Raw genomic sequence first — 25,734 nt, forward strand, 5'->3', positions numbered from 1 at the left:
AAAAGGCATATTGCATGTGGGTCTTTGTGATACGTAATCTGGATATTTTACAAATATTTTGAAGCCATTCCCCCATTTTACCACTGGAGGTCAGCCTGACCCTTTTTCTCTTACTAATGCTCCAGTCATTTTTGACTGAAGCAGCTTTACAATTCAGAACTTAGCTTTTAAACACATGAAAAATAAAATCACTGAGTTTGCTCATGGAACAACATACACAGTTATGTGTGTAGGTCTATACTTAACAGACCTGATGCTTCATGTAGTTACAGAAGCAACACATGGTGTGTTTATGTCTGTAAAATACATGCACATTCGGTGTGACAAAAGACAGAACCACCAAAGAACAATGTGAGGTTGATCATTTGTGTATTCTAAGAAAGGAATCATCAAAAATGAAGAAGGTCCTATAATTCATTCATTCACTGTAGATTAAGTGCCTGCTGGGTGGTGGGTATAGCATTAGTTACTGGAGGGAACAGAACAGACATGATCCCTACTTTCTGGGGGCTTATAATCCAGTCAGAGAGATAGCTATTGATAAAATAATCACTCAGTAAATATGATGAGTGCTGTGGAGAAAAATACAGTATAAGAAGCTATGATAGGATATAATTTAGATTGAGGGCTCAGGAAAGTTTAAGAAGTGACATCTAAGCAGAGGCCCAAAGGGTAAAGAAAAGCTTTGCTGTCACTGACCAGAGTGCAGTGACAGATAGGAGAAAGGCTGGGAATGAAGCTTGGGAGTAGTACTTCTCAAATTTTTTAAACTGTATCCTCGAGTAAGAAATGAGTCAAAACCCAAATTACAGTTTGTGTATATGTGAGAAGTAAATTCTGTTTGATAGAACTATTATTCAATGTGGTCTATTCAACTCTTATTTTTAAAAATGCTGGTGAGAAGCACATATTGACTTGTGATCCTACTAATGGATTATGGACCAGGCTTTGAAAAACACTGCCGAGGAGGAGGGCAAGAGTTCATATTCTGGAAGGGCCTTGTTGGTCTTTTTAAGGTTTTCCAATTTCATCCTCAGAACAGCAAGAACTTACTAATTGTGAGCAGAAGAGTTCATGACATGAAAAGATTTGTGTTTTCCAAAGATCCTCACACCCCACTGCTGTTGTTAGGGATAGGCAGGGGTGAGCCCGAGTGGGAGTAGAGAGGACAGTTGGGAAGTGTTGCCATCCTGCAGGTAGGAGGTGATAGTGACTTGGACTAAGGGACATGGGCGAGAGACCATGCTCTCTGGCAGTAAGCATTGACTTTCTACCAGAGCTGATGGTGGCTCTACTTCAACTGGATAAAACCTACCATTGTTGCTTATCTGTAAATGTTTGCACAGCTTGTTTCTCCTTGGATACCTAGACCACTACTTGAACATGGTAAGTACACAATAAATACTTTTTGAATGGATAAATGAATAGGGAGAATGTGCCAGCAGTATACTACCCTTCTGAGCATGAAATGAAAAAGCTTGCTCTTGGCATCTGCCTGCCTTTCTCTCATCATAACTGAATATGTGTACACCACCAGGACAGGTACTTCTCTCTACAAACAGATGACCATTTTTCCTACTGTCTCGAAAAGATGTTGTGGTTATCTATATAATACAGTTCTGTCTATTAATACCATATATGGCATGACTCCTATCTGCTGCAAATAGATATAATGTACATAATTCAAAGTTTTAAGAAAACAATATTTTTTCAAATTTGGATGTGGTTTATAAGTTGAACCATATAAAACTGTTGATATTTGACCTATTTTGGCTTGTGAAACAACATTTCAAGTGGCTTAATCTAATACAGTCACACCAAAAGGCAAGGAGGTGAACATTTGCTGGAATCATCTTCTTTCAGATGGACCCTACTCTGAAATGTTCACTGGTGCCTCAAGCAGGGATTGAGAGACCACTGAAAATGTCATGAGGTGTGTCCATAGGATAGCAGTGCATGGATTCCCTGGTAACTTTTTTCAAATTAGAATTAAGACCTCTCATGACTCTTGTGTCCCATGTAATTTACATAATAATCTTGGTAAGCAATTTCCCAGCCTTAAGGCAATCTGTGAAAAATAAAATTATTGAAAACTGCTTATACAACTTAAATTAGTATTCCCTGGTCTGGTAAACAGTCTAAATATGTAATTGATCTTTCTAAAGGAGCCCAAATTCATGTTTTACTCCATAAAAATGCAAAAATGTGATCCACTATTGATCATTTTGGTTTCTGTACTATAGGTCTTTATACAATTATGTGTATTTTTGTTTCCTTTTAGACTGTTGACAGTAAAACTTTCATTTCTTTCAATTAGAAGTTACAGGAATATTATATTATGGTGCAGATGTATACATAGAAAAATGATTAGAAGAGTGGGAAAGGAAATAAATTAAACATCTAAGTTACATTTATTGAATGTCTTTTTGTTAAATAAATGTCTCACTGAGCATTTCCTTTACTTCTCCCACAGATACATTTTTCTTTAGGTAAATGAAGTTTAAAAACTAAGATATAGTCTGCCATTAATTAATAAATAACCTGGTGGGGGGGTCTTTTAATTTTAAAAAAATTCTTAATTAGTCCTGCAGGAAATTTATGAATGCTAAATCTGATCTTTCTTTTCCTACTTCAAACTCGTATTATAATTCTCAACCACATCATCTTCTAACCCTCTTAACTAGTGAAAATCTGTCATTGTTTTCATGTAGAAAAGGGTCTTAATTTTTGATATTTTACTTTCAGCACACAAAACTACATTGATTCCAATGTTGATGAATACAATACAGTATCATCATTTTTCTGTGGAATTCCAACATTTCCGAGTAGTGGCTCAACCTTGAAGCTTATTTGCCAGAAACAAATGGAAACTCCTTTCCTCTTGCCATAAAACAATGGTAGATGGGCCCAAAAATGAGGAGGGGAGAAAACAAGATTGCATTACAAATCTGGCAACATCAGCCACACTAGTAAAATCAAATCCAATGTTGTTTTATGACTCTGAATTTATGTGAGTGCCCAGGATCAAAGGGCTCCAATCCCACTGGACTATAAGGTCCATAGTTCATGGCAAAAACTCATCAAAAAGAACATTTTAGTCATTTAAGCTTTTCATTTTAATCAGCCACAGCAATAAAAGAGCCTTTAGGTGTCCAAAAACATTTTGCAAGATCAAGAGGTTGTTCTCTCGCTCATAGAAGCTGCTTTCTTATTGGATCCATATAATGCCTGTGGCCTTAGCATGTCAAAGGGCCACTGCCTCCACATTGTTTGCCCTTGTGGGATGGTTTCTTTTGATTCTTCTGTGTATTATGTGATAATAAATTATGGTGTCTGACGGAAGGGCCATAAAATTTTCACACAATCTATCAAGCTATTTTAGCCATTTAAAGTTTGGTTTCTGACAGCAAGCCAGGTACTTTGTAATGGTTAGACAGAAACAGAGTCTACTGCCGGCATCTTAACAAGCATCTAGAGACAGCTCTGCATAGGAGCAAGAACATGAGGCTTGAGAGTCAGAAGACCTAGGCTTGGAGTCATAGCTGACACTTCCTATGACTGTGGTTTTGGACAGGCCGTAAAATGGGGTTTCTACCTTCACCACAGAGTTGTTCAGATTACAGAGGCTAACAGTTGTGAAGTTACTATCCAGTGATAAGAACATATATGCTCCAGGCCTGGATTATGTGTGGATCCAACCTGAACAGTTGTGCACTTTCAACAGGAGACCTGAGTTGGTAAAGGGGGAAAGTTGGCCAGACGGGAGCAAATTTATAAGATAGTGTTCTAGAGAAGAGGGTGAAATCAGGGACCCAGGAAGGTGCTATTAGATCTGGGGAAAAAAGTTGGGCATTGCTTTCAAGACAGGAAGGAAATAAAAACGAATGACTACCTTTGTCAGTAGACTATTAACACGTTTATTTCTTTGCTTCATGTTTAACTTTGGCTTCCCTGCATAGGAAAAAAATTTGAGGCACCTAATATTTTCCCACCCAGTCTTTTGATCTCCTCTATCATGTCTTCTGCATTTATTATTCTCATTTTGGCATGAGCCTTACCGCATTTCTAGTACTAAAGTTAGCTATCCTTTATTTTTAAATCCCTTCCCTTGACAGTACAGTTTCTTTGAGTTTCCACCCCTCTGGTCACTGGCAAAGTTGTCAAGCATTAGCTATGGATAGCTGATTCTCCTACCACTACCTTCTGTTACCTCTGTCCTGAAACAGCTAAGACCACCAAAGAAGTAATTACCAAGTGCAGTTGGTTCCCTGCTAGTCTGCATTGGCCTTGATTCTAGCTCAGGTGTCAGTGTTGAAATCCTCCATCCCATCCCTGACATCTGGCACACTGAATTCTCCTGATTTCCCTCCTTCTCTAGTGTGCTTCTCTGTTTTCTTTGCTGCCCCCTCAGCCCTACCTCTGCAGCACTCCTAAATGTGACCCTCCAAAAGGTGGCTTTTAGTTATGACCTTTTATGTGTATGTCTTAGAGATTTTGTTGACTACTACAAAAATTTATCTCTATGTAAAGGCTTTTCAGGGATATTTATTTGGATTCAAATGTTTTCCTGAGTTCTAGTTCCAGGAATGTTCTAGTTTTTGCTGGAAAGAGCTACACTGGGAGATGTTTTTAGTATCTCAAACTTAAAATTTCTAAAGCCAGAGCATCAAAACTTCGTATAATCCCGGGTTTGAAAGGAGTTATCTACTTGTCTCCTTCTGACTTTCCCCCAATCAGTATAAAAACAACCAAAACAGTCTCTTTTTAGCTGCCCTATGTACTTAAGTTTCAGCTGTTCTCCTAAAAGTCCAGGCCAACCGTCTCAGATACATCTCTGGGAATTCCTATACTTTCAGCTTCTGCATCTGGCCAGTTGCCAAGTTATGCTAATTTTAGCTCCATTGTCCCTTACATATACCTGTTCTTTGGCACCCTGCTTCTATCATCCTAACTTAGGCCTTTATTGTATATTACCTATATTCAAGCCATGTTGTAAATTATTTATTGTTGTTCCTCTCTCATACACCTATAGTGGCTCACTATTGCCTGTCAACTTAAGTTCAAAGTCCTTAGCATGGTATTTAAGACCTTATAAAATCAGATTCAAACTCATAACTCTAGTTTTCTCCATACTTTTCACCACTTTGCCTTTTTCTTTCCCTTGGATTGCTCACAATGTGTCGCTCTATCTTTGCAAATCCTTTATAGCCCGCAAGCGTTCCTCATCATTCATGAAACCATCTCTGATTTCCCAAGGCTTCCTCTGCTGAAACCTTAGGGCTCTTTAACCTTGACTTAGACACTTAACAAGACTCTTTCTCATAATCATGAAAGTGGAGGTGCTGCCCTTTCTACCATCCCCAGTGCTGAGCACAAGGTGGGAGTAAACCATCAATACATAGCAAACATTTGAAACTCCTACCATAGCAATAAACACATTAATGCACAGGTTAACTGCTGGTTGGTTCCCCTTTGTCTTTCTCTGTAATGGATACTGGGTTTAAAACAAAGTGATTTTACAGGCACTATCTTTCAGATTTAGAGACATGGAAAAACTATACTAGGAAAACTATGTTCCCAAAGATTTTTTAAAGATATTTTTGATCGTTTATAATTTTCTATGGAAGAATGTTGTTTATTGTTTCTCATCCTCTTGATCCACATTCTTTTAAAACAGATATCACATGGTTAGTCAGCTTATGGTGTATGATCATTTGTATTAATTTAGGTGAAAGCAAAGCATGGACTCATTTGAATTTGTGATAATTTAGAAACCCTTTTATTTTGTAGATGAGAAACTGAAGGCCGAAGGAGCTGATCTGAGAATCAAGCTTTTCTTCAGTCTTTCTAAGGACTTGCTCCCAATAGGACAAGGTTCTTTATAGCTAAGGAAATTGACTGCGCACTGAGATTCACCTTGTGTTTACTCTTTGTTAGCAGTAATGGCACCCAGGCCCCTGCAGGCAGTTGATGGAAGCACCCTGACTGGAAGTCAGGTCTTCTCCAACCCAGTGCTCCTTCACTTAAGCTGTCTGGAGATTGCTCTGCCAAAGATGGAGAAAGTGTTGACTGTGATTTAATTAATGGGCAGAAAAACCATCAAGTAGCCCATAAGTAGTGGGGGGTGCTGAGAATATGCTATCAGAGGTTTAAAACAGCATGCTTAAAAGCAAAATCCTTGGACACACAAGAAAATTAAACATGGTTCTTTTTAAAATATACAAATCAATTGAAAGAAAATAAGGCCACCTCTACCAAATATTTAACTCAATTTCAACTTTTTGCCTCCCCCATCACCTTTTTAAGGTCAAAGGTGATTTTATTTCTCCTTCCCTCACTCTTTATCTCTGCAAGATTTCAAATTGCATCTAAGACTTACAAGTAGGAGTGTAAGTGATTCGTTTATAATTCTCAGATGAGATTTTCTGGGTTTGTGGGATATGGATCAGTGTCCAGATTGACTCTGTTCTATTATAACCTAGACTCAAACATTGGATTCCTAGAGCATCACTCACTCCTTGCACATTGGCAACCTAATTAACTAGAAAAATAATTTTAAAAAATTAGTGGAGAGACAGAGGCTGCCAGCCAGCTATAAGAATACCTCTTGGAAAGGTTTTACATTTTTCCCCTCAAATCTGCAACCAAGTACTACCCATCATAAAGGACATTTAAAAACACATTACTAAGAAGCTGTGAACGTTGCTAGAGGATTTTGCTTAGCAACCCACCACCTGCTTCTGTACCCTACTCCCTGCCCCAAATCTGCTTTTAAAACCAATCATACCCAGAAATAGGAAGACAAATGTTTCATTCTTTATGAGCCCCAACTTTTAATACTGGGATGTTAAGTGTTTTTCTCACAGGTACATTATGTTTGGATTTTATTCTCCACTTTTAGTCTTACCTGTGTTAAATTGATAATGAGGATTGGAAAAATACATGAAAGAAAAATATTTAAAAAGTGATTGAAAAGAAAATAGGCACTTGCTTTTGTATTTGGCAACTACAATTGAGATTGGGGCAGGTTTTAATAAAGTAAATTTGGATCAAGAGAAATGATGTTCATGCCAATCTTCATAAAAGTCTAAATTCCTTTCATTTAAACACCTCAACCATTCTAATCTGTTTCACATGTGTATTAACATTATGTCCAAGAATGTACTATCAAGAAGCTGTGTTCTGCCCTGATAAGTGAGGCAAAGTGATGGTCCAACATTGAATTCCTAGTAATCTAAATATTTAGAGTATAACTAGTTTGTAATTATTTAGAACAGATGACTGTTGTGGATACTCAAATCAGTTCATTTTTTCATGAAGGATGCATGGCACACAACTGGCATGTATCGGCTCATGTGGTTGGCAAACACATTGCGTGACACCCCAGCATGTTGATGGTGTGAAACACAGCAGCCCTGTGGGCTGACACAGACAGTATAGAACTGGCCTCGTCATCCCCCTGTGTATTTAGTTATTAACTTTTGAATGACTTATAAAGAAATTCTATATGAATTTTCAGGTAATAGTGCCCCTGTCTTTTCACACTATAAATATGTGCAGCTATTACATTTAAAATAGAAAAGTTGTTAGAAAAAATGATAGCTGTCTGTAGCCTTCTTTCAAACTAAGTTTGAAGCAACAGTTAAACTCTGCTAGCATAGTTAAACGTGTTTTGAAAACATTGTGTGAGTTATGCTCAGTGTTTGATCAGTTAGGAAATAAGAATACTGATTTAAAGTCATATCTCCAATTACTAGAAAAAACTGAAAGTGTAATTCTTGTAACAATTATCCTTTCAAAAAGCACAAATTACAAAGATGAATATCAATAAAAAAAGGATCATAGATTAATCTAAGGGGGGTGTAGTGCAGGAAGAAAACAAGAATGTGGTTTGTCTGTATTCTAGGAGAGGAAAGTCAAGGCAAAATGAGATCTGATCCTTTCCAAGTCATTCTGTGTGCCTCACACTGGAGTGTGATTTCACATGCATCTTGATGTTCCAAGTATCATTAAACATCTAGCAATCAGAACAAATGTTCTGCCAAATTCTATTTATTATCTTAACTGTTTGAGGCATTGAGCACCCTAGATTTGTAAATATATAATTAAAATCCCTATTAAAAAAATAAACCTAGATAGGGATTTACATTATTCTTAATCCATGTTTACACAAAGAGATGTATTTTTAAATATTACATCAGATCTTTGTGAGCTCCACTAAATCAGTGTGATGCTTTGCCAAAACTGTTTCTAAAAATGATGGGTATTGGTACCCTGTGGTCAGGGAACCTTTTTTATGGAGTTTAGAATTTTTTCTGGTTACTCAAAATGACCACTTTTTCCAGGTCTGTCTGTTTCCAAGAATACGAGTGTAGGTACTATGGATACACTTTATCACTTGGAGGCCGTCAGCACATATAGATCCCCAATTGCAATGATTTTAGAGGAAGCTCAGCTCTAGAAACCTTTCTGCCTCTTCCTAGATAGATCTATGACTGAAAATGTTTGTTTTCTGATTGTTTAAATGCAGAAAGTCAAAGAGAGCCTAGCCACCATGAAAAATAAACCTGTCACACACACGCGTGCTGTTTCAAGGCAGTTTGTTGATTAAGGCATTTATTTCTCTAACCCCTGTTCCTGTCACTTTAGTGTCTGTCCCAGTGAAGGAAGATCGAAAAATAAGTCCCAATACTTGAATGCACATGGCATAACTCACTTTTGTAAGTTCCTCAATGATTTTGAAGCAGAAATACAGTTGGAACTATAAAAATTCCTACCAATAAAAGTGTGGCATGTATTCACAGTGATGGAATTATTAGTGTCTTTGGGTGTAGAATGTTTTGTTTGACTAATTTGGGGTCAATGATTTGTCAACTCTCACCTAGGCCCTGTACTTATCATAAAATAACTCAGCCTTGAGGTCCATTGAATGAAACAAACTTACCAGGTTTGACTGTAGCTTTGGACATGTTGTTGCAAGGATTTCAGGAGGCTTGTTGGAAAGAATGTGGTCTTCATCAGCAGCTGTATATGTATCAGCTAGGATATAGCTGAGGGGTAATAGCAATAAACTGTAAATCAGGATTTTCTCATGACAGCAGTCCTTGCATGGGCACCACTCATAGGTCCTTCCCTTTCTCTTCCTTTTGCTAACTCAGTGCAGTAGTCATAGGACGACAGCTTTCAGGACTTCTAAAAAGTAGCTAGGGACATTGAGAAATTCATTTGTCCAACAACTGAATGCTTGCTACAGGCCAGGCACTACTCATGGTTCTATGAATGCATGAGTGAACAAGGGAGACAAAATCATGAGTCCTTATGAAGTTAATGTATTTAGAAGATGGAAGGAGCTAGAGATGGTAGCACAAAAAAATCGTAGTGGTAGGAAGAGGACCAGGGTTTTGTACTGTCAGAGAAAACGAGAGGCCATTTTCAGTTTCAGCTACAGAGTCGTTAAGTAGAATAAGAAAAAATTCACCAAATTGGGTAACTCAGGACACCATTAGTCATTTTTTTTATTAAAGTATCATATGTTGGTTTCAAATATATAGCACAGCATACTTTATTAAAGTATCTTATGTTGGTTTCAAATATATAGCACAGTGGTTCAACAGTTACCCATATTATTAAATCCTTGCTCCATCTAGTGCTGTCACTATCTATCAACATGTTACAGAAACATTAACTGTATTCTCCGTGCTGTACTACCATCTCCATGTGAATTATTGTGCCCTTTTATCCCCTTCCCCTTCTTCCCCAACCCTCCTAAACCTCTCCCCTGTGTTACCACTAGTCCCTTCTCCATGTCGATTCTACTGCTATTTTGTTCCTTCTATTTTGCTTTGTTTTTATACTCCACAAATAACTGAACTCATTTGGTATTTGTCTTTGTCTGCCTAACTTATTTCACTGAATATAATACCCTCTTGATCCATCCATGTTGTTGCAAGTGGGAGGATTTCTTTTCTTTCTAGGACTGAATAATATTCCATTGTGTATGTGTACCTCTTCTTCTTATCCATTCATCAATTGATGGACACTTAGGTTGCTTCCGTATCTTGGCTATTGCAAATAATGCAGCAATAAACATAGGGGTGCATATATCTTTTTGAATTGGGGATTTTGTTTTCTTCAGTTAAATTCCTAGGAATGGAACTACTGGGTCAAATAGTATTTCTGTTTTTAGTTTTTTGAGGAACCTCCATATTGCTTTCCATGATGGTTGCACCCCTTACATTTCCACCAACCATGTAGGAGGGTTCCCATTTCTCTGCATCCTCGCCAGCATTTGTTATTTCTTGTCTTTTTGGATAGTGACCATTCTAATTGAGGTGAGGTTTTATCACACTGTGGTTTAGATTGGCATTTCCCTGATGATTAGTGAAGTGGAGTGTCTTTTCATGTGCCTGTTGGCCATTTGTATTTCTTCTTTGGAGAAGTGTCTGTTCAGATCCCCCACCCATCTCTTAAATGCATTATTTGTTTTTTGGATGTTGAGGCATATGAGCTCTTTATATACTTTGGATGTTAACCGCTTATCACATGAGTTTATGAATATGTTCTCCCATGCTCTAGGCTGACTTTTTGTTCTGCTGATGGTGTCCTTTGCTATACAGAAACTTTTTAATTTGATGTAGTTCCACTTGTTCATTTTTGCTTTTGCTTCCCTTGCTCGTGGAGATGTGTCCAGGAAAAAGTTGCTCATGCTTATGTTCAAGAGATTTTTGCCTATGTTTTCTTCTAAGAGTTTTATGGTTTCATGACCTACACTCAGGAATTTGATTCATTTCTAGTTTACTTTTGTATGTGAAGTTAGACAGTAATCCAGTTTCATTCTCTTACATGTTGTTTTCTGCATTTCCCAACACTGGTTATTAAAGAGGCTGTCTTTTCCCCCCACTGTAGATTCACGGCTCCTTTATCATATATTAATTGACCATATATGTATGGGTTTATATCTGGGCTCTCTGTTCTGTCCCATTGATCTATGGGTCTGTTCTTGTGCCAGTACCAAACTGTTTTGATTACTGTGGCTTTGTAGTAGAGCTTGAAGTCAGGGAGTGTATGCAATCCCCCCAGCTTTGTTTTTCTTTCTCAGAACTGCTTTGGCTATTCTGGGTCTTTGGTGGTTCCATGTGAATTTTAGAACTACTTGTTCTAGTTCATTGAAAAATGCTGTTGGTATTTTGATAGGGACTGCATTGAATCTGTAAATTGCTTTGGGCAGGATGGCCATTGTGACAATATTAATTCTTCCTATTCATGAGCATGGGATGTATTTCCATTTATTGGTGTCTTCTTTAATTTCTCTCATGAGTGTCTTACAGTTATAGGTCTTTCACCTCCTTGGTTAAGTTTATTCCTAGGGAAGCATTTTATTCTTTCTGATGCAGTTGTAAATGGAGTTGTTTTCCTGATTTCTCTTTCTGCTAGTTTGTTGTTAGTATAGAGGAATGCAACAGATTTCTGTGTATTAATTTTGTAACCTGCAACTTTGTTGAATACAGCCATTAGTTCTAAGAGTTTTTTTGGTAGAGTCTTTAGGATTTTCAATGTATAATGTCATGTCATCTGCAAATAGGACAATTTAATTTCTTCCTTACCAATTTAGATGCCTTTTATCTCTGTGTTATCTAATTGTCATGGCTCAAACCTCCAGTATTATGTTGAATAAAAGTGGTGAGAGTAGGCATCCTTGTCTTGGTCCTGATCTTAGAGGAAAAGCTTTCAGCTTTTTGCTGTTAAGTATGGTTTTGGCTTTGGGTTTGTCATATGTGGTCTTTATTATGTTGAGGTAGATACCCTCTATACCCATTTTGTTGAGAGTTTTTAATCATGAATGGATGTTGAATTTTGTCAGATCCTTTTTCAGCATCTATGGAGATGATCATGTAGTTTTTGTCCTTCTTTCTGTTAATGTGATGTATTATAGTGATCAATTTATGAATACTGTACCATCCCAGAATCCCTGGAGTAAGTCCCACTTAGTCATCATGAATGATCTTTTTGATGTATTTTAAAATTTGGTTTGGTAGTATTTTGTTGAGAATTTCTACATCTATGTTTATTAGGGGTATTGGTCTGTAATTTTCTTTTTTTGTGTTGTCTTTGTCTGGTACCATTAGTCATTTCTTTAAGCATTTCAGTAGAATGGTGATGATCTAAACTAGATTTTTGGGAAATTACACAAAAGGTGTGGTAAAGATGCAAAGACAGAAGGTAACTGTAAATCTTCTAAAGCAGTGGGTTTCAGTGAACACAGTGGAAAATTTTATCTTGAGAGGGCAGAGCTAGGCAAGTGCCCTGGCTTTGTGGGGAGTGAGCAGATGTGAGAAGAAAGGACTTGAGTACTTTTTAGGTAGGGGTAAAATGCAAGAGAGGAACCTATCAATGAGCGTGTGAAAAATGGAGAATAATCTCCATGTAAACATCAATTTATCTGGTATGTAAGTGATAGCCTAGCCTTTTGTTGTGTGGTATAATGTTAGTTTATTTTAATGTGCATTCTCAGGGTATATGGATCCTACTTATTTAGAATGGCTGACTTATTTAACCACATTGTGTTCACCCTTTTCTCTAAGGCCACCATCTAAACATACATAGAAATGTATACACAGAAGGCATATGGGTTGTGCTAGTAGCTTTCCACTGACAGTACACTATAAACCAAACTAGTTGCTGGTAGTTGCATCCAATATTATATAAACTCTGCAGTGTTTTTCCATCAGAGTATTTCTTAATTAGTTCCCAATAATTATTCTGAGTTTCTTTTACTTCCCATAAAAAATATGTTAGGAAGCAAGACAAGTAATACCATCCCCATTTTAGAGAAGAGAAAATTTGTAGTTTACAGTACAGAGGAATAATAGGTCTCCTGTTTCATAGAGACCCTGTAAGTATAGAGGGAACTATTATAATGAACTGTGGACAGACTGTTTTGATAGTTTTTTCCCTTAATTACAGAGATACTACTTGTCAATCTATTACAAATCTACATCATACTTTAAAGCTAATACTCTGACCTGTGCTTTGAAGGCTAGCTTAAGAAAAGTACTAATAAAGAATACATTAATGGGAATAGAAAACATTAGGCCCTTTTTCCTTATAAAAGCAGAAAATTAGGACCTTGTACCCTTGAGAGCACTTACTGATCAACTATAAACAAATAAGACTCATCATAAATAACATGATGCAAAATAGAGAAGGGGGAAGAAATGAAATCACAGTGTTAAAGACCACAAAATGCTGATGAGCATGGTAAACTCTTAGCAGTCATCCCTGTTAGTCCCTGGCCATGTTCATATGGCTGTGATGTGACAATGAGGCAGCACCATCTTAGATGATCACCACTAACTCCATCTGACTCCTGACCTAGAGAAGGCTCTGGAAATGGGGCCACAGGACTGAAAATGCTATAGCATTGATGAAAAAGGTTATGCTTTTATTTTAGGGAATCTGGACATTTGTGTCTAAGACATAGGTACTTCTTGAGGTACTTTGGGGATTCATTTTACAAAACCATCTATTGCAATGTGTTTTCTCAGCTCTCTGGCCCAGCTGCTGCTGTAGGAGAGCATTGAGTTCCAGGCAGCAGGCTAGATGACAGCCCCAGCTGCCTACAAGTATCACCTATAGTGAGGTTACCAGCTAGGCTTCCAGACCAGCCTTCCTCAGCAGCAGCACCTCCCAACCTGGCAGTGGCGGGTGCCTTTCCCTTTCCGAAAGACTTCTTCCCTTCCAGACTTTCACCTGCTCCCAAGATGTTTCCCATGTACACGTGGTCCTGCCGTGAGCACCTTCCACAACCTGCCATTTGGGATTTGGAGACACCACCAGACCTGCCCTGCAGGCCCATCAGCCTCTCTTCCATCACCCAGCACCTGGGTGACTCCTCATATCCACTGCTGCATCCACTCGGGTACTAGTTCATGGTACTTTGGTTTTCCCATACTGTAGCCGTTGGTGGGAGGCCTTGGGATGTTAAGAGGCAGAGGCAGAGGCAGAGCACAAGTTACACGAGAAATTGCTGTTTATGTATTTTGTACAAGGACTGCTTGGAAAACGGATGTTATTTCCTCCAGTTAGTTTTACTGAATGGCAGTACCATGTCATGAGTTACACTGGTTCAAGGTGAGAATTTTTTAATAAACCTTTTCTGATACTAAAAAGAACAAACAAAATCTTGCTTGAAAATCCAACTAAGTGACATTTAATAGTATGCATTTATTTTGCATTTTAAGTTTATGTAAGTGTCACATTGCTTATTATGTCTATCTGTAAGATGCTTTTTCATTGAGATATAATTTTATGTACAATAAATATTGCCCTTTTCAGTGTATGAGTTTTGACAAACATATGCAGTCCTGTAATAATACCACAATCAAGACATAGAACATTCCCATCACCATAAATAGCCCTGTGTCCTTCAGAAGTCAAGCCCTCTCCTGACCTCAGGCCTCTGGCAACCATTGATGTCTTCTTCTGTCCCTATAGCTTTGCTTTCCCAGAATGTCATATAAATGGAGTCATACAGTATGTAGCTTTTTGGGTCCAACTTCTTCCACTTAACATAATACACTTGATATTCATATGTTCTTTCATCTAACAGTAGCCCATTCCTTTTATTTCTGATTAGAATTCTACTCTGTGCATGTACCACAGTTTGTTTATCTTTAACCAGCTGAAGAGTATTTGGGTGGCTTCCGATTTTTTTTAACAGTTATACTTTATTGTCCGAATATGGATGCATTCAAATTAATTTAACCAGCCTTCCTAGTCTGTATTTTAACTTAGTTATGTTCTACAGAACATAAATATCAGATGCTTATAAAATACACTTCATTTGAAATACCTTAAATACAAAACACACAATTCAAGTACAAAGCAATGCCCTGTGGTCTCATGAATACATTTACAAAACAGAGAAATGAAAAATTAATAGCTTCAAATAAGTAGATGATACTATCCAAAGCCTTGCCCAACAAATCATATTTTGAACAGAGGAAGAAAAGTATACTGAGTATTAGTTAGTGGTATTCTTTTAGAAGTACTGCATGAACTTAAAAAACACATTTTCAAATTCTAATAGTGGCATTAAAATTAAGCTGCTTCCTAATCTGGATTAAAAATAGCACAAAGTCTTTAATGTACTTAAAGAGTTGTCCAGAGAAATTGAACTAATAGAATGTATATGTAGATACATAAATAGAGATATACATGTATATATGTATGAAAGAAAAAGATTATAAGGAATGGCTCATGCAGTTATGGAGCCTGACAAGTCCCAAGATCTGCAGGGTGAATCAGCAGGCTGGGGACCCAGGAGGGCTGAAGGCACAGTTCCAGCCTGAAGGCGGACAGGCTTGGGGCCTTAGGAGGAGGCAATGTTGATGGAATTTCAGTCTCAAGGCAGGAAAAAAACTGATGTCTCAGTTCAAAAGCAGTTAGGCAGCACAAATATTTTCTTAGGAGGAAGAGTCAACCTTTCTGTTCTAGTCAGGCCCACCTGCATTAGGGATGGATTGGATGGAGCCCACCTGAATTGGGGACGGATTGGATGGAGCCCACCTGCCTTAGGGATGGATTGGATGGAGCCCACCTGCATTAGGGAGAGCAATTGGTTTTACTCAGTCTACTGATCCAAGTATTAATTTCATGTAAAAACATCCTCACAGAAACACCGAGAATAATGTTTGACCGAATATCTGGGCACCCTCTGGCCCAGTCAAGTTGACAGGTAAAACTAATTATCATAGGCAATTATTAATAAAGCTGCTAAAAACATTTGTGAACAGATCTTCATGTTAATGTATATTTTTATTTCACCAGCAAATACTTAGGAGTGGGATAGGTGGGTCATATGGAAAGTGTATATTTAACTTTATAAGAAAGAGCCAAACTGTTTTCCAAAGTAGCAGTGCCATTTTATATTCCCATCAGTGAACTGGGATAGTTGTAGTTGCTCCACATTCTCCCCAACACTTGATAGTATCACATGGGTCAGTGTTCCTCCCTCTCTCCTTCCTTCAGTAAGTGTGTAGTAGTGTCTCACTGTGGTTTTATTTGCATTTTCCTAATGACTAATGTTGATGGGCATCTTTTTAGTGTTTACATGTTATCCATGTGTCTTCTTTCATGAACTGTTCAAATATGTTACCCTTTTGGGGAATAGGAGGCTGTTTCCTTTCTTAGTTTTAACAAGAGTTCTTTCTGTGTTCTGGGTACAAGTCCTTTGTCAGATATGTGTTTTGCAGATACTGTCTCCTAGTTCGTGCCTTTTCTTTTAAGAGTACCTTACAAAAAGCAAATTTTAAATTTGAAAAAGTCCAGTTTGTCAGTTTTAACAATGGACTGTGCTTTCAATGGTATTTTTAAGAACTCTTTAAGGTCATAAAGTTGCTTTTTTGAAGAACACAAATTTGAATTTAGGGGTTTTAATGTTGAGTCTTATATTAGCCTTAGCATCCAATTACTCTCTGTTTTATTTTACTAACAGAAAAAATCCCAGAAATCACATTTTGCAAAATCTATAGTTACAAATGGAAACAGTTTTTGAAAAAAAAAATTTTCCCTTGCAATCCTAGGATTGTATTTAATTAAAGTAATCCCTAAAATTGAAACATGAATTGCAGGAATTTTTTACTTTATAGTTGAGTCAGTAACAATTAAGAACTGCTGGAATTATTTTTAATCATAAACATCACTCTGTCAACAAACACCAAGTATAAAATTAAATGCTAAAATCATCTGTTCCTCTCCCCATTCATGTGCTTGTTATTGAACAACAGACTCTCTTGCCAAAGCAGGGGACTGCACAGGGCAGATGAGCTGAGCCTCTGCTGGGCTTAATTGAATCAGGTGCCTGTGTGCTGTGGTAATAAGCTTACATGTGTATGCACAAGCCTGAATTTAAGAAGAAAAAGAAGGGAAGAAAAGAGACCAATGCAGAGTTACAACTTTCCTAATCAGTGAAACCATTTCCAAAACATCTGACCAGACCTAGAAAGATGTCAGGGAAAACTTTGTATTACAAAGACTGCAAAAAACCACATACAAGTACCTTAGTACTGGATGTGCTGGTGGTATCCCAACATGGAGTTCTGGTATCACCATATGTAATTTTTAAAGTCACAGTTGTTTTCAAGGTTGAATATCCTTTGAAAATAATAGGAAAACAAAGTGCAGAACTACTGAAAACACCTCCATACATCCCTAGAAACTTGGTTAGTAAGCCTCCCGATCTTTTGTTGACATGTTTATTTTATAGGTAAAGAAAATAGGTCAGAGATAAGCAAATTTAAGATCATACAGCAGTCTTATGCTGAACTGAATCCAGGCACTCTGACCACTATTTTAGTGTGTTTTCTATTACTTGACCCAGCCTCTCCAATTAAAGTATAAAATATTTCTCCTTGGGTCCATTGCATAGAGAATGAAGAATATACTCAACTTTGTGAGCCCGTTTGTGGCATCACAAGTTGTATCTTGTAGAATGTGTGTGCCTTTTGGCTGGGGTGAGCAATATTTGGAAATTTAAGACATTCCTCTTCCAGCTACCTCTAGAGGAGGCGAGAGCCCAGATCTTATGAAAAACACATAAGCCTTCTTATTTGGATTCCCTGTTGATTAGCATATAATTTTGAATCCATTCAATGGCAGATTTATCAAGCAACTAATCCCTAGGAAGACTGGAAGTGGCCGAGGCATACATCCTTGGTGATTTGTTCAAAATGAAGGTGGGAAGCCAAATACCTCCTTGCTTACTCATGAAAGTATATTCAGGGAGGTTAGTTATGAGTGTTTGGGCTTGGAGTGTCTTGTTCCTGGATGGTGAAGGTAACATGGACACTTGGGATGTCTTTGCTGGACAAACTGCCTGTATGGACCTTGGTGTTCTTCAGTGGCCAAGGAGACAGTTATGTGTGAATAATAATAAATAACGATAGTGTAAAACCCATACTATCTCAACTGTCTTGAAAGTTAGCATTAACTCACAAATATCTCTTCTCAGCTAGAAAATGCGAGGTTCTGATAGAGTGTATTATGTCTTATTATAATTGGTCAGATACTTTTCACGAGATCTGGTGCATTTTAATTACTTGTTAAAGCTTGTTTGAATATTAGATGGTGTGTTTGTTCATACACAACAGTAGTACAACTCCTTTCAGGTTCCCAGACCCAATTCCAATGCATGTGTGTGTAGGAGAAGGGTCTTCCCACACACAACACCAAGCAATTCTGAAGGGTGTCTGAGAACTCAACTCAGTTCTGACACTATCTGCCCATAGACAGCACCAGATTCTCAAGGGTAAGGCCTCTATCTTAGAAGACTGCCCTCCACCCCTGACTCCAGATGCCAGTTGCAAGCCCCAGGCAGTTATCTGTGCTTCTGAACAACTAACTACAGGCTGGAGGTTCCAGTGACCTCCCTCTTGGGTTCGATTAATTTGCTAAAGCGGCTCACAGAATTCAGGAAAACATTTACATTTCCAGTTTAGTAAAGGATACAAGTTAACAACTGGATGAAGAGATACACAGGGCAAGGTCCCAAATAAAGGAGCTTCTATCCTTTTGGAGGTTGGGGCCTGGCTGGGTGGGACATGTAAGCTTTCTGGTTCCCCAAGCATGGAAGCTTTCTCGGAGAGAGAAGCAGGATCAGAGAGAGAGAGATGCTCTCCTCAAGGGTTTTTGTGAGGGCTTCACTGAATGATCTTGTTGACTGTATCATCAGCCATTGGCTGATTCAACCTCTAGTCCCTTCGCTTGGGTGGAGTTCAAAAATCTCTCCTTAAAATGACAGACACCCTTTTACTTTTGAGGCTCTGAAGTGTTTTTAGGAACTCTGAATGAAGACCAAATAAACCTGGGAAATATATATTTGGTCATATGAATGAGCAAATTTGTATTTCCTAGAACTCTTTATACTCTTCATATCACACATGGTGGAACATAGTTACGTCTCACTTTGATAAATTAAGACTTTTTATAGTCTTATCTGGTTCATACAGTACCACTATGAAGAGTAAGCCTATAAGTAGGGAATTTATCATAATCATTGCCCTGAGCTGCTTCTTGCTACCAGAGAATTCTAACATTGGTGAAGATGTGGAAACTATTTTTCTAATCAGTAATTCTGTAGTCTTATGTATAATGTAATCTTTACTTTTAATACCAGAAAGAATGCCCTTCTAGTTCAATACCTAGCTCCTTCTCACTTGTCCACATTTGGTAATGCTATTTAAGTGACCTAATATTTTTCATTTGCCTACCCCCTTTCAATTAAAAGAGGAAAGAAAAACGTGAACACAAATTTGGGAGTATGTAAGGCAAACATAATTGAGGAATCCACTTCATACTTTGTAAAATGATACTATTGGTCAGATGGGCATTGGCCACAATATGTCTCTTCACAGGCAATGCACGAGTCAGGAAAAAAATATTAAAGTGATTGCTGTAATTACTTGAAGGATCTCAGTTTGTTACAGTATTAAGGACCGGTGTTTACCATCTGTTGCTCCTAAGTTCACATGTACTCTGAAATGGGTCATGCATACTGCATTGGACTAGCTGTAGCTTCAGTGGTGTTAATACTAATATAACATAAAATTCCAAGTCTTCTGTCTTAATAGAGAAGAAATTAGTATGTTGACTCATTGCCTAAAAATGTTCAGTCTTGGGTTTGCTCATTAGGTTTAGAATTACTTTTTGGAAAAATGAAGTCTGAAAATCATTTCCCATGGATATCCCAAGGTATATCCATTCTGTGATTTATACTATATTTAGTGATACTAATAACTTAGAAGTCAAATGTTTCCAGAATTCCCATTGAGCAATGATCTTTTTTTCCTTTTATTTCACAAAAGCACTCCGGCTACAATCATGTTTTGTTTTGTTCCCCAGGTAGAAACCTCAGTCCAGATTCAAAGACTTTTACTGTTTTGCTTCTCCATTATTTCTGTATTATGACTATCCATAATCATATTTGCTTATTTTTCAAGTATATTCCTGAATACTTGCAGTAATTATGACATTAAAAAAATGCAAAACTTTATCTAAATTGCATAGTGAACCACTGATGTGTTTTCAGAGCACCTTAATAAGTCTCTTCGACCTTGTGTGTACATTTGTGTGCATTCATAATGAGGTTTGGGACTCTATGTGGCTTAGATATGTGCTTTAAGTCCTTATGAAGCTTTCATGGTCAGAGCTGTATTCTAGGAAGTTCTGAGAGAAAGAGATATGAAGTCCTCGATGTAGAAATTATTACCATTTTGCAACTAGAGAAAACCTTACTGATTAAGTATTTTATATTAATAAAATAAAGATTACAGGAAGTAAAAGTTTTGGCTAAATGCAGATAGCTAAAGACTGAAATAAGTGGGAATGGATTCCAGATCTTTTGCCCCTCAGCCAATGCTTTCCTGCCCACTTAGCTGGGAACCAAAAAATTTCAGATCTGTTATTTACTCAGTGACTCGTGTTGTTTTCCAGAAAGGTGGAGAGCAAATATTTTAAGGAAAGCCTCTTTAATTATAAAGTATCTCTATTTTTGTGTTTACATTCTGACTTTAACAGAGTATTGAAGGAGGATTATGAATGAGGATCCATTATAAGGTGAAAAGAGCACTAGACTAGGGTGAGGACATCTGAATTGGAGTCTCTCTTGGTGATTTGCTTAGTGTCTCTGTGCCTCTCTTCGTCTGGGAATTACCAGCATTGTGACAGACAGTTGCCAAAATTATATGCATTAGTATAATGCAACTGCATTATAAGCCACAGGTAGTATGTAATGTTGTTAGTAATTATTATTATTATTAATTACTTGTATTTTAGCCACTGTCAATTGATATTAATCCAAAATGGTAAAGTAGGAAGAACATGAATTTTAATATTGACCAGGATTCAAATTCTTTTGTCACTATTTCCAGGGGTGGTATCTTACACAAGTTAACACATCCCCCAGAAAGTCTGCTTACAGAGGAGCAAGGATTAAATTAAGGCACCCAGCACAGAGCCTAGCACACGTACTCCACATTGGTTTCATTTCTCACACTATCTTAACGTATCAGTATGGAAGATGACTTCTGGAGATACCACCATTTTTACATGTGTGTAATTTAACTTGGTACTCTAGCTTTGCATGCAGTAGGTATTACTCCTGTGTCAGCTTAAGTGCTGTTTTATCTGTTGACTGCTCTTTTTCTCCTTTCCCTGCCTGGTTTCTTTCTTTAACCCTCCTAGTACTCTCGAGTTACACTCATGTATCAGATGTGCCTCATGTTCCAAGTGTCACTGAGATGGCCTCTTAGTGGTAACATGATGTGATTTCTTTCTTTCTTTTTTTAATTTGTCCTTTTGGTTTTTTCTTTCTTTTTTATTGAAGTATCACTGATACACAATCTTATATTGGTTTCAAGTATACAACACAGTGGTTCAACAGTTACCTCTATTATTAAATCTTCACCCCCACTAGTGCAGTTACTATCTGTCAACACAGGAAGATGTTACAGAATCATTGGCTATATTCTCCATGCTGTACTACCCTTCCTGTGACCAACTTACATATGACTGAGAATTTTTGTGCCCTTTTATCTCTCTCATCCTCCCATCCCAATCCTTCCCCCATGGTAACCACCAGTTACGTCTGTGTCTATGAATCTACTGCTGTTTTGTTCATTTTGTTTTGTTTTGTTTTTAGATTCCACAAATAAATGAAATCATATGCTATTTGTCTTTCTCCTCCTGGTTTATTTTACTGAGCACAATACCCTCTAGCTTCATCCATGTTGTCACAAATGGCAGGATTTCTTTCTTTTTCATAAGGCTGAATAATATTCCATTGTGCATACGTGCATCTTCTTTATCCATTCGTCTATTGATGGATACTTTGGTTGCTTCCATATTTTGGCTATTGTAAATTATGTGGCAATAAACATAAGGGCACATATATTTTTTCAAATCAGGGATTTTGTTTTCTTTGGGTAAATTCCTAGAAGTAGAATTAATGGGTTGTATGGTATTTCTATTCTTAGTTTTTTGAGGAACCTCCATACTTCCTTCCACAGTAGCTGTACCAATTTACATTCCCACCAATGGTGTAGGAGTTTGCCCCTTTCTCCACATCCTCACTGACACTTGTTATTTCTTTTGGATAGTGGCCATTCTAATTGGTATGAGGTGATAGCTCACTGTAGTTTTGATTTGCATTTCCCTGATGATTAGCGATATGGAGCATCTTTTTGTGTGCCTGTTGGCCATTTCTTCTTTGGAAAAATGTTTATTCAAGTTCTCTGCCCATTTTTTAATCAAGTTATTTAGTTTTTTTTTCATTGTTGAGGTATATGAGTTCTATACATATTTTAGATGTTAACCCCTTATCAGATAGATCATTTACAATCATATTCTCCCATACTGTAGGTTGCTTATTTGTTCTTTCGATGGTGTCCTTTGCTGTATCGAAGCTTTTTAGTTTGATGTAGTTCACTTGTTCATTCTTTATTTTGTTTCCCTCGCCTGATGAGATGTGTCCAGGAAAAATTTCTCATGCTTATATTCAAGAGATTTTTCTTGCCTAAGAGTTTTATGGTTTCATGTCTTACATTTAGGTCTTTAATCTATTTCAAGTTTACTTTTGTGTATGGAGTTAGACAGTAATCCAGTTTCATTCTCTTGCATACAGCTGTCCAGTTTTCCCAGCACAAGTTATTGAAGAAGCTTTCTTTTCCCCATTGTAGATTCATGACTCCTTTATCATACATTAATTGACCATATATGTGTGGGTTTATATCTGGGCTCTCTATTCTGTTCCATTGATCTATGGATCTGTTCTTGTTCCAGCACCAAACTCTTGATTACTGTAACTTTGTAATATAGTTTGAAGTTAGGGAGCATAATCCCCCAGCTTTATTCTTCTTTCTCAGAATTTCTTTGGCTATTCAGGGTCTTTTATGATTCCATATGAATTTTAGGATTATTTTCTCTCTTTCATTGAAAAATGCCATTGTGTTTTGATAGGGATTACATTGAATCTGTAAATTGCTTTGGGCAGGATGGCCATTGTGACAATATTAATTCTTCCTATCCATGAGTATGGGATGTATTTCCACTTATTGGTGTCTTCTTTAATTTCTCTCATGAGTGTCTTAGAGTTTTCAGAGTATAGTTCTTTCACCTCCTTGTTTAGGTTTATTCCAAGTATTGTATTGTTTCTGATGCAGTTGTAAATGGAGTTGTTTTCCTGATTTCTCTTTCTGCTAGTTTGTTGTTAGTATAGAGGAATGCAACAGAGTTCTGTGTATTAATTTTGTATCCTGCAACTTTGTTGAATCCAGTTTTTAGTTCTAATAGTTTTTGGTGGAGTTTTTAGGGTTTTCTGTATATAGTATCATGTCATCTACAAATAGTGAGAGTTTTACTTCTTCCTTACCAATTTGGATGTCTTTTATCTCCTTGTCTTTTCTGATTGCCATGGCTATGATCTCAAGTAGTATGTTGAATAAAAGTAGTGAGAGTGGGCATCCTTATCTTGCACCTGATCTTAGAGGGAAGCTCTCAGCATTTTTTGCTATTAAGTATGATGTTGGCTGTGGGTCTGTCATGTATGGCCTTTATTATGTTAAAGTACATACTTTCTATACCCATTTTGTTGAGAGTTTTTATCATGAAGGAATGTTGAATTTTGTTGAATGCTTTTTCAGCATCTATTGAGAAGGTCATGTGGTTTTTATCTTTCTTTTTGTTAATGTGGTCTATTACATTGATTCATTTACAAATATTGTACCATCCTTGAATCCCTGGAATAAATCCCACTTGGTCATGATGGATGATACTTTTGATGTATTTTTGAATTCAGTTTGCTAATATGTTGAGGATTTTTGCATCTATGTTCATCAGGGATATTGGTCTTACAGTTTTTTTTTTGTAGTTTCTTTGTCTGGTTTTGGTATTAGAGTGAGGTTGGCCTCATAGAATGCATTTGGCAGTAGTCCCTCCTCTTGTACTTTTTCAAATACTTTAGAAAGATGGGTATTAGCTCTTCTTTAAATGTTTGATAGAATTCAGCTGTGAAGCCATCTAACCTGGACTTCTGTTTTTTGGGAGTTTTTTGATTACCAATTCAATTTTGTTACTGGTAATTGGTCTGTTCAGATTTTCTGTTTCTTCCTGGGTCAGTCTTTGAATGTTTTATGTTTTGAGGAATTAGTCCATTTCTTCTAGGTTGTCCAATTTATTGGCACATAAGAATTCTCTGATAATTTTTTGTTTTCTGGTATCTATTATACTGTTTCTTTTTTTGTTTCTGATTTTATTTGAGTACTCTCTTTTTCTTGGTAAGTCTGACTAGGGGTTTGTCTATTTTGTTTATCTTCTCAAAGAACCAGTTTTTGGTTTCATTGTTTTTTTCTATTTTATTTTTCTATATTTTATTTATTTCTGCTCTAATCTTTATTATGTTCCTTCTACTAACTTTGGTTTCATTTGTTCTTTTTCTAGTTTTTATGATTGTGAGTTTAGACTATTTATTTGGGATTGTTCTTGTTTCTTGAGGTAGACCTTGAAGTATTGCTATATACTTCCCTCTTAGAACTGCTTTTGCAGTATCCCACAGATTTTGGACTGTTGAAATTTTGTTTTCATTTGTCTTCTTGTATTGCTTGATTTATGCTGTGATTTTTTTCATTGATCCATTGATTATTTAAAGGCATGTTGTTGATGATGTGATTTATTCCTGATAACAATTGTTAATAATTTTTTTGTTCTCAATCATAACTAGCTATTGTTAACTATGGGAATTTTACCAAACCAATGCCATCCCTTTCATTAATAGAGACTTCTGTATTTATAATAGCAAGTGTAAGTCAATTACATAAGGAGTTTTTGGAGTCTTGTGCAGCCTTCAAAAACAACAGAAAAACCAGCACGCCCATATCCAAGTCCATAGAACCACCACCTTCTTGCCTTACCCAAGCACTCTGTAAGAACTGAATCCCATTCCTCCAAGGTGTTTCATGCTCTCAGGCCCCATTTTCCTTTCCGTTTTGTTCCCTTTCCTTCCCTTTTCTCACACTGCACCTTTCTGAAGTGGTGAAGCTTCACTGTGCTTCTGTGCAGTTCCTGGGAATTGTCTAGCCTCCCCCAACCTAAGAATGTAGAGTTTGGAAGAGTCCTTGGAAAAGGTTGAGTTATTCAAGTTATATAGCAGATATAACTTGAATTTTTACTGGCCCTGGCAGCACCACTGGGAGAGAATGCTTGTAACAACAAAATGCTAATGGATGCTTTTTCCACAGTACTTGGCACCATCATGATATATTTCATCAGTAGGTACTTTTCCAGCTTGCTTTTGACAGACATGTTTGTGGGGACCAGGCAAGCAAAAGTCTCCCTCTGTTGCTTGGGTTTCAGTACAGTGCGTTCCTTCGATGATATCTCTGAGCGCGTTCCTTCGATGATATCTCTGAGCAGTGGTAATGTGGAGGCTATTAAAAAGTAATGAGGATTTGGTTTGGGAAGGGAGGATCAGCCCCCAAAGAGGTGGGGAAGTTGCCTAGAGCCCAGTTTCTAATCAGATCAGAATCACAAATGTGCTTCAATTCCACTGGATAGTTTCTTATACTTAGGAGAACAGCCTTTTAGCTTACTGTGGAGAGAACACTAATCTACATTAATAATTTTGAATTGTTAAATAGGATCAATATCAACTTTTAGAAATACCCTCACTTAAAGCACCCAATT

General features: G+C 37.2%; 1 protein-coding gene across 8 annotated transcripts in view; it reads left to right on the plus strand.

Moving 5' to 3' along the window:
- The window catches only part of FMN1 (formin 1), a 410,926-nt gene that overhangs the window by 195,119 nt on the left and 190,073 nt on the right, over window positions 1-25,734 (plus strand). For 2 of the 8 annotated variants that reach the window (XM_073211584.1, XM_073211582.1), the window contains one exon: window positions 13,742-16,314. The exons of the other annotated variants lie outside the window; for them this stretch is intronic. Coding sequence is in view for 1 of the 2 variants with exons in the window: in XM_073211582.1 (XP_073067683.1) it covers window positions 13,742-13,792 (51 nt within the window). In the remaining variant the exon portion in view is untranslated. Of the gene's footprint in view, window positions 1-13,741; window positions 16,315-25,734 lie in introns of those variants that run through there. 8 annotated transcript variants of the gene reach the window in all.

Source organism: Manis javanica, chromosome 8 (genome assembly GCF_040802235.1).
Source record: "Manis javanica isolate MJ-LG chromosome 8, MJ_LKY, whole genome shotgun sequence".
Classification (NCBI taxonomy): Eukaryota; Metazoa; Chordata; class Mammalia; order Pholidota; family Manidae; genus Manis; species Manis javanica.